The 9,936-nt window shown below is 30.6% G+C and overlaps 1 protein-coding gene across 1 annotated transcript; it reads left to right on the top strand.

Moving 5' to 3' along the window:
- Positions 1-5,811: 5,811 nt before the first annotated feature.
- Positions 5,812-9,929, top strand: LOC145759205 (uncharacterized). Its single transcript, XM_082572973.1, has 15 exons — positions 5,812-5,936; positions 6,021-6,055; positions 6,121-6,259; positions 6,397-6,575; positions 6,709-6,823; positions 6,905-6,996; positions 7,065-7,235; positions 7,378-7,522; positions 7,590-7,747; positions 7,816-8,049; positions 8,242-8,320; positions 8,502-8,620; positions 8,811-8,971; positions 9,041-9,151; positions 9,348-9,929. The coding sequence occupies exons 1-15, from the start codon at positions 5,876-5,878 to the stop codon at positions 9,598-9,600; spliced, it is 2,052 nt and encodes a 683-aa protein (XP_082429099.1). The 5' UTR covers positions 5,812-5,875; the 3' UTR covers positions 9,601-9,929.
- Positions 9,930-9,936: the final 7 nt, after the last annotated feature.

Here is a 9,936-nt window from a genome sequence, read left to right as displayed (position 1 = left end):
TTATTACTTATACTTACTACTAAACTTTTCAAGTACTACATGACAAGGGGTATGTTAAATATAATGTAATGTATTGACTATTATACTGAATATATCAACACATTTGAAAAAAATAAAAAAAATTTAAGTAAAAATAACGATAAACATACAATAACAAATAAATACACACAATAACGAATAAATACACACAATTATTAAAAGGTCAAATGGTGAAGATAGAAAAGATTGTGCGGCACCTTTATAAGGCTGTGCACATTTTAAACACCAAGATAGAAAAAAACGCGCCACGCACGGCGGAATAACAATGTACTACTAAGATGTTAGTGCCACATTGAAACAATAAATGTTATTGACGTCTTCAGTTAATTACTTGTAAAACTCTAGTGACATAGGATAGTGACGTCATCAGATATGGCCACGATTGAAATAGCAACGTTGTCAAGTTAATTCGTATAAGGCGACGTCATCGGATTAATTCGTGTATAGCAACGTCATCGGATTAATTCGTGTATAGCAACGTCATCAGATAGCAACGTCGTCGGATATCAACGTCGTTGGATAGCAACGTCGTCGGATAGCAACGTCGTCGGATAGCAACGTCATCGGATTGAGCTTCAAAGAATAGCAACGTCATCGGATAGCAACGTCATCGGATTGGGCTTCAAAGAACAGCAACGTCGTCGGATAGCAACGTCGTCGGATAGCAACGTCGTCGGATAGCAACGTCGTCGGATAGCAACGTCGTCGGATAGCAACGTCGTCGGATAGCGACGTCGTCGGATAGCGACGTCGTCGGATAGCGACGTCATCAAACAGCGACGTCATCGAATAGCAACGTCATCGGATTGGGCTTCAAAGAATAGCAACGCATCGGATAGCGACGTCATCAGATTGGGCATTAAAGAACAGCAACGTCATCGAACAGCAACGTCATCGAATAGCGACGTCATCGAATAGCGACGTCATCGAATAGCGACGTCATCGAATAGCGACGTCATCGAATAGCGACGTCATCGGATTGGGCATCAAAGAATAGCAACATCAACGGATAGCGGCATCAACGGATAGCGGCATCAACGGATAGCGGCATCAACGAATAGCGGCATCAACGAATAGCGGCATCAACGAATAGCGGCATCAACGGATAGCGGCATCAACGGATAGCGGCATCAACGGATAGCGGCATCAACGGATAGCGGCATCAACGGATAGCGGCATCAACGGATAGCATCAAAAGTATCTCGGAAAAAAAGAAAAGGATTAAACGTGTTCTTTAGCAATGTAATTTTGCATAAATTTTAAAAGCATAAATAAATTATTATTAATATTTATTTATACCAATTGCATATACACCAAACTTTTATTTTAATTAAGGTGATTTAAGGAAATAAGAAAATAAATTATCAAGTTTTAAGGGGGTAAGTTAATTAAACAAACCAATTATAACCAACAAACTAATTATTGATTATTAATTCATTACAACAAACATCTAAAAAATAATTGTTTTAATAAATAAACAAACCAATTACAATATGATAAAAACAAATAATTAAAATATAAACCAATCAGTTATTTAGAAATAAAACACAGAATAACACCTAGAAGCTTACAAATTAAAAATGGGTAACTTATAATTAGTGGTTAATTAGATATTAATAACCAACTAACTATTAGCTAACATATCAATTTGGTAAACCCATGCTACCCTGCTTCTGTACTTCAGTGCGCCCACTAGCGGCTGCATAAATATTTTATGTAACAACACCTGGCAGCTAGTAACAATATAGGGAAATCCCCTAATAATAACGCACCACCTAGCGGATAGTTGTAAAACTTCATTATTTCTGTCTAAAAGTGACTCTAAGTGACGCAATTAGTAGTAACTTAATCTGAAGTAGTAACTAAAAGATGCAAAATTACGTAACAACTAAGCGACGCAAACTGACGTAATAACTAAAAGACGCAAACTGACGTAATAACTGAAGCGATGCAAACTGACGTAAAAACTAAAGCGAACGAAGCGATGTGTTGCAACACGCGCAGCGAATTAAAGTTAACGTAAGACTGACGACTTGTTTAATCTGACTAGGCTGATCCTAGTATTAGGTCATTTGAGTATAATATCCCAAATCAACAATATCTTAAACTTAACAAGTGGGGCCATTGCCTTAAGGGCAGGGGTTGTTGGCCTTTTTATTAAAAGGTTAAACAAAAATAAGTTCGATGTACAAGCAAAAGGTATAAACTTACTATTATCTATTTAAATTAAGTATACTTATTATATAAAACGAGTATCTCACCTGTATGTTAAAGGAATCGCCTTTCTTGGTCTTTTCCTCACAGCTCATCAGTACCTAAATTAACAACTACCTTAAGGCCACATCCAATTCTTTAATTCCTCATCAAATCACCGTAGAATCACCGTAGAATCGCCCTTCCTCCCTGCTCCTGTAACAACAAGACTTTTAGTTACATCTTAAAATCGTATTGTTAGTTTTACATTTATTAAGTATATAATAAACAATCTTTAAAATTATCTATGCCGTTACCTTCCTTCCATTTGTTGTGACGTCATCTTTCATTCTTCTATTTCTCATGATGAAGAAACTGAAAAATTTGCAAATCGTGAGTCGCTATTTAACAAAATAATTACTCGCTATCCAACCAGACAATTCTTAATTAGATTTAAATAAACATTACCATTATAACTAAAGATACATAAAAAAACAATTAAAAAGGTATCTTCCCTTTTAATATGTTGCTCGCTGGACATGTTGTTTCTTCGAAAGACGTCAGGTTTCTTTCCTCCACTCTTCTTGACGTCATTTATCTTCGTGACGTCATCCATCTTCGTGATGTCATCTACCAGACCCTCCTGTTTTGCAAGATCTTCATCTGAAACCCTAAAAAGAAAGCTAGGGGCAGTTATCCATGTCTAATTAAATGTTTTAGAATAAATTAAACACTTTTAAAATGGTGTTGTACACTGAATATGCGGACTGTTAAACGCAATTAGCCTAGCAGACATTAAAATAACGAGTGTGTCGACACGCGCGCGATCCTACCCCTAACACGTTGCATATTCAGATCAACAACACCATATAAACTTTATACAAGTTATTATCAAATTTAATAATATAACAATACAAAAATCAATCTACTTAACCCGATTTGTTGAAATCCACTTTGTCGAAGCACCAATCTTCCAAGTTAATTAAAAAAAAATTAACAATAAATTACTTCTGTAAAAAAAATAAACATCATTTTTTAATTACTACAACCACGTGGCGGCTAAATTTCTCATATAATAAAAACGACTGACTTCTACATTTACAAAGTCAAACTAAATGTCCTTTAACTAAAATTCCTTTTCTTCAACTTTAACCTTTATAATTCAATCACCCGATAAATGTGAGAACCAATCACAATCGACCACACAACGATGACGAGTTTCCAATGACGCATAAGCATTTTTAAATGAAACTAAAACTGCCACGACTAATTTTTTTTTGCTGTAATAAACTACTTATATAAGATTATTTTTAATTTTAAATCAAACGTAATAAGGAATTATATTTAATAAATTATAATATTTTCTGCCTAAAATAAACCTTATACTAAACGACTTTACTTCATATAAAAGTAGCCAAACTAAAAATCTTTTTAAAATCCTTCCACGTGTTTCACCAAATTCCTTGCACAAGAATGTGCACTTACTTAAAACGACGCCTTAATTAAGAGTTTTTGCTGCGTGTGCCTGCAACCTCTTGTGCTTTGTCGTCCAGACGTTTTTCTACGCTGTAGTTTTTTAATTGAATTCTTGTCCGAAAGTCTTCGGTTATCATGCCTTAATTAGGTTATTATGCTTAAAGTAAAATAAAAACTTAAAAATCTTCCTTAAAGTCATAACATTTTACCGCATATATAAATATTTGCAAATAAACTAAAATAAATATCTTAGTTAAACTATTATGATAAAAATATAATCCTAACATGTTACCATAAATTTAAAATTATTGTAAACATAGACCACACAAATGAATGTTAAACTAAAAGTTCTTTGTAAATATTTCCACAGAAAAAAATTATATTTTTTAAAAATTAAAGAAAACGTTACTTTAATTTTTACAAAATATTGAAAAAAGAAAATGATAATTCTAAAAAAGAAAAATTATAAAACGCTAACCCAGTAAGCGCAGTGGCATTAAGGAAATAATGACGTCGTAAGAGGGCTGGGAAAGAATGCATAAGCCACGTTAACAGTTAACCTACGAGTTTAAGTAAATCACTTATTTAGTTTGCTATGTAAAAATAGAAGGTTGAACAAGTTTTAGTTAGCTTAAAGGTAAAAGAGTGTCAAATAACTTACCAATTTAAAATAAGGCCGTTTAAAATTTACATTTAGCCCCATTCAAATAAAACGGCTATGGTATTACAATGTGAACGCCGTGAATAAAGGTAAATATTTAACATACATCGCAAAATAAAATTCACCTTTAGATTTACTTAAATATTAAGGTTCAGTTTTTAATTAATTTTTGACTTTAGTTCACGAAAAATAAAAAATAATTTTTAGGTTTACAAATCATTTGTGTGTTTTCTTTAAACTAAACTATAGTAGGTATAACACAACGGAAGAATAATAACCCTTCATGTAAAAACGCAAAGTAGGGCTACAGATTATTAACAAAATATTTGCCAGTTATATTAGATTTCGTTAAAGTAAAATTAAAAGGGAACATTTCTACCAAAAGAAGCCCGAATTATGTTTAGTACTCAAAAGTTAATCAACAAAAATTAACGATAGCGAAAATTAAGTTTAACCGTTAGCGTATCGTTTCCACAAAGCGTCGTAGCTATTCATAATACAGAGCATAAAAGAAATAAAGTGTAAATCAATTTCGTAGAATTGATTTCAAGTAATTCAAAATATTATTATTGCAACCTGATAGCGTGCGAAGTAAAATGTATTCAAGCTCAACAAAACTTTTACGGAACCCGGATATTTTCCAACCGTAATTAGTTGTCGTTGTTAAAAGATACTTTACCACGGGTTTAGTTTCTTGTTATTCATTTAACCATCGCAGTTTTAGCAACATGCGTATAATACTTAAAATAGGTACTATGTTAAATAAAAAACTAAGGAAAAAAAGGTTTCACCTTAGTATATTAGTTGTTGCCAGACCGAAAAAGCAAACATCAAAATTGAGGCGTCTAAGATTTATTTGCTTATTTTTCACCGTGAAAAATTAAGATAATGTCCTTCATGTAAAAATAAGTTTTCCTGACATGGTGACAGATTTTAAACAATTAATAATAGTATAATAACTTCTAGTGCGCAAAGTAAAATATAATTAAGTTTAGCAAAACGAAAGCTTACCTATCCTAATTAACTTAAGAATTTTTAACCGCTTCTTAGTCGAGTTTTAACGTAAAAACAGTTCGTAAACATAACGACTGTTCCACAATTTAAAAGTCTATTAACAATGTTTTAATTTTTAAAAATTAAAACTTAACATTTGTAAATAAATTGCAAATAGTGTTTATAGAAAGTTAACAAACATAAAAACATGTCGGGATCACATCCCAGAAAAGGAAAAAAAAGGCAAAACAGAAAATACATGGCAAACCAACACAATGACAATTGCTTGCTTGATAACTAGGCCATTTACAAGAACTGTCAGGTTTACACTTTGCCCCAAAAAAGTGTACCAAAAAAAAACTAAAATAAACTAGCACAAGAAAAGGCAAAATGTTTTAAATTCAATAAAAAATAAATGTGATTTACAAATGCTTAAGTATTTTCTAACTTGAAAACGTTTATTTTTTATTAGGTTTATAAACTTTATATTTAAAACAGTTGAAGTGTAAAAAAATGGCAGAAACAACTACAGGGAAAATTATAGAGTCATCATCCACGACATCACCATTGCTAAGTAGTAAAATTATGTAAAAAAATTAAGTTTCGCTTAAAGAAAATAAGTTGAAGTACTATTTTAAATTTAACTGTTTTTTTTTAGCCACACAAAAGATTTTCATTATTCTTACAATCCAGGTAGACCTTATTAAAAAAGGTTTTTTATCATTATATTAAATATTTACAAACAAAGCTTTTTTTAGAAAGAGAAAACTAGTAAAGTGCATAAAACCATAAAACAAGATTCAGAACTTTTACGAAAAATTGCAGGCGAACTTGGGTTTCAAGTTTTAGAAGAACATAAACCAAATATAAAAGAAGCTTCTAACTACCTTAAATCTGGTTTGTATTTAAAATTTTTGCAAATCGAAAATTATTTTTACTATAACACTACGTACACTTATAACATTTTTAACTTGTGTTAAATCATACTGATGAATGTATTATGTGATCAAAAATAACGATTTTTATCATTACAGTTTCTAAAAAAAATGTTGATGAAAGCGTGACAGAATTGTTTTGTTCTATTTTGGCTTATCAATCCAAATCCGATAAGTTGATACTTTCAGAAGATCTTGTGTGGAAAAATTTCACGCAACATTTTAATGGAGACAACTGTAGTGCATTAATCGATAAACCCAAAGTTTTTTTAATTCAGGTTAAAACTAAACATAGTTAATTCTGCGAAACTATGAAAAAACTTTTACCAAAGATACAACATTTTTTACAACCGTAGGATCCCCTTTAAAATTTTGATAATGCTGTAAAAGTTTAAAATTTACAATGTTTAGGTTTATCAAGAACAACAAAGCGAACATGACGAACCTCTAGGCAACGGAAATGGAGCAACTCCGCCTTACGTAGCTGGAGAGTCCGAAGTTTTGATCATTTTGTCAACTGAAGAATGTAATTGTTTGCAAACAAATTGTTTAGAGGTAAAAAATACTATTAAACTAAAAAAGTCATCAATATTTATTATTATTTAAGTAAAATCCAAAGAATCTGCTACTTCATCTGCGTTTTTGAAAGTTTTTAATGAACTATTTTCCAACAAAACACAAGAATTTGATATTTTAAAGGTAAGTAGGTTTTTACGAACAAAAAATAATAACTATAAATTTTAATATTGTTATTAATAAAAATACAGGTGGCTACCGTAATAAACGCCAAAATTTCAAAGGAAAACAAACCAGCAGTTCATATTTTCAGTCGTTTGACTAAGCCAATGATATTACGAAAGGGCGAGGCTGTCTCTTTGGAGAAGTATACGGAAATAGAACGATATGCAGAAGGACTATTTCTTATTTTCAAAATGGAGGTAATATTTTATATCTTGATAACCAGAATACATGTACAAAATTTGCTAGAATACCCATGTCGAAATACTGACAATTACGCCTAAAAAAAGATTAAAAATGCCTATGAACGATTCATTTTTTAAGTAATTATATTATGTATAGGAGTTTAAAAAGTATGCTGGTAAAACCACGCCGGGAGCAGAAGAAGATGCAAAAAACCTCCTAAATACAATGGAAAAGTTTGGCTTTCACTGTGAAATCATGAAAAACTTTACTAAGAAGAAAATAAAAGACCGTTTAGAAAAGGGTAAATTTGAAAAAAATGTAATTTTTGTAAAAATATTACTTTTATAATATAATTTTGTATTCCACAGTAAGAAATAATTCAAAAAAAAACTTGACCTATTTTGGTTGTGCCATACTGACACATGGTAACGAAGACATTCTTCTTACGAACGATGAGGACTTGAAACGGTCAGAATTAATCGATGAAATTAAAGGCATTCAATGTCCAAAATTTATTCTTATTAACGTAAGTTTAAAAAAATTTTTCAACTTTTTCAACTTTTTATTTTTTAAACATTAAAATTAATTTATTAGGCGTGTAAAGGACCAAAGGCAGATAAAGTAAAATACCGCAACCCTGAAGCCGCAACAAATGAAAACGAACCCACCCATGCTGTATATCAAACATTAACCTCCCCAATCGAAGAAACAGAAGGCAACAAAGTCGAAAACGTTGATAAGGCTAATGAAAACATCAGCAGTGATAACAACATTGCTATCAGTGAAAGTCAAGAATTCACCCTACAAACAGATCAAAATCAACCCCAGGTGAATTTACTACTAATATAGTCACGGCCTTAGCATATCGTATTTTAAGTGCAATTAATAATGTACTGTAAATGCCAAAAATAATTTCTGAACAAAAACTCTCGATAACGTTTGTACGTATTATAAATGATTTCTTTTTTTTATTGATCTTAAATATTAATAACAATTATTATACCAAATTAATGTTTTTAGAAAAATACCGAGGAATTGGGTGTCCAAAAGATCTATGATCAGGGTTTGGACATTGTAATTGCAAACGCTACAACAATAGGTGATAACAAATTTTTAAATATTCAATTTTGTTAATTGTATTATTAAAATCTAACTGATTTTTAAAATACCAAGTTTTAAAATCTAACTGATTTTTACAATAAAAAGCAGATGTGTAAAGTAGTCATTTGTTGCATTTGTACGTTTTTTTTTTTTAATATTTAATTACTACAAAATTTCAGGGTATGTAGCATATGGCAAAAAAAATCGAAAAAGAACAAGCGAGTCGCAAGGGTCCCCTTTTATTCAACACTTCTGCGCCCAACTAGATTTAATAACACGAAGTAAAGAGTTAACACAAGTACCTATTTTTATTTAACTTATTTTTAATGACTTAACCCATATTTAAATTTCCCTAATATTTTAAAACCATTATTAAATCCTCCCTTTCAATCTTGCTAATCTGTTAATTTTATTTGTTCAATTATTTAAATAAACGATAAAAATGGTTTTGTTAAAGTTTTAACATGTTAATCAAAATTATATTTTAGATTTTAACTGAAGTTAACAAAGCCGTCAGTGATAGCGAGATTGAAGTTAAAGCTAAACCCGAAGACATGGAAAACGTACGAGTTGAAACAGATACAATTGAAGTCAAACAAATGCCCTCCTTTTGTTCAACTTTGAGAAAAGAGTTTATTTTGACAAAAAAGTGGGTTTTTATTTAAATTTATGTTAGTTAAGAAGTTAAATCACTTCAATCGTTGTATTATATTTTAAGGAATTATTCTGAAGAGGAAATGAAACGGCATAAAGCTTTTAGAGACAGTAAAGAAGTGAAAAAGGCAAAACAATTCTTTGGCGCGACAATAATTTATAAAACTTACGAAGAGTAAGTTAAAAATTTTAAATATTGGTAACATTCCCAAATAAAATCGGCCCTTTATATTAACTTAGTGTATAAAAAGTATACATATGATTTTAAAAGTTAAATATTTCAAATTTCTTAAAGATTTAAAAAAAAGCTTTTGTGTTTTAAATTGTTTTTAAAGTCATTGTAAAAAGTCTGAAATAAAATTTTTAAATAGAAAGCAAGCTGTGAAATACCCAGAGTTATACATCAAGTGCATGATAAAAGAACGGGGTGTGTCGAACGAAGAAGCCGAAAGAAGTTACGATGAAGAGTACATAAATTGTAAGGTGTGTAAGAATAATCTACCGACAGAAGCACCTTTTACTTGTGCTCACAATGTATTTTGTAAAGAATGTGCCGACAAAGACCCATTTGTATGTGCCATGCCTGACTGTGAGGAAACCGTGGTCAGATTTAAAAAAAAGTAATTGTTTTAACTAGCATAGCTTTGTTTTTGTCATATTATCAAATCTTTTGTTTAACAATAAGTTGCATGTTCATAGTGTGGTCATATCTAGGGTATTATGTTACAATAAGTTATTGGGTTTAAATTCTACTGTTTTAGACGACTTCACAAAATATTTAAACTATATGCCTATTAAATTTAAAATGAAATATTTGTTGTATATAATGGATTTATTTGTAATTTTTTTGTTTGCAGCTTTAAAGTAGTATGCTAACATAGTAGTGTGGTAATAATTATAATTTTTGTATAAATGCAAAATTTTGAAATAAAATAACTAACTTGCTGTGTAAATACCTTT

The sequence above is a fragment of the Corella eumyota genome, chromosome 7, assembly GCF_963082875.1.
Source record: "Corella eumyota chromosome 7, kaCorEumy4.1, whole genome shotgun sequence".
NCBI classification, from domain to species: domain Eukaryota; kingdom Metazoa; phylum Chordata; class Ascidiacea; order Phlebobranchia; family Corellidae; genus Corella; species Corella eumyota.
Note: the sequence above shows the minus strand (reverse complement) of the source record. Positions and strands in the feature narration are given on the sequence as shown.

Coding starts and splice junctions, on each gene's coding strand:
- LOC145759205 (XM_082572973.1), top strand. CDS start 5,876: ATGGCAGAAACAACTACAGGGAAAATTATAGAGTCATCATCCACGACA. Junction 7,748..7,815: donor CAAAATTTATTCTTATTAAC/GTAAGTTTAAAA, acceptor TTAATTTATTAG/GCGTGTAAAGGACCAAAGGC. Junction 8,321..8,501: donor TGCAAACGCTACAACAATAG/GTGATAACAAAT, acceptor ACAAAATTTCAG/GGTATGTAGCATATGGCAAA.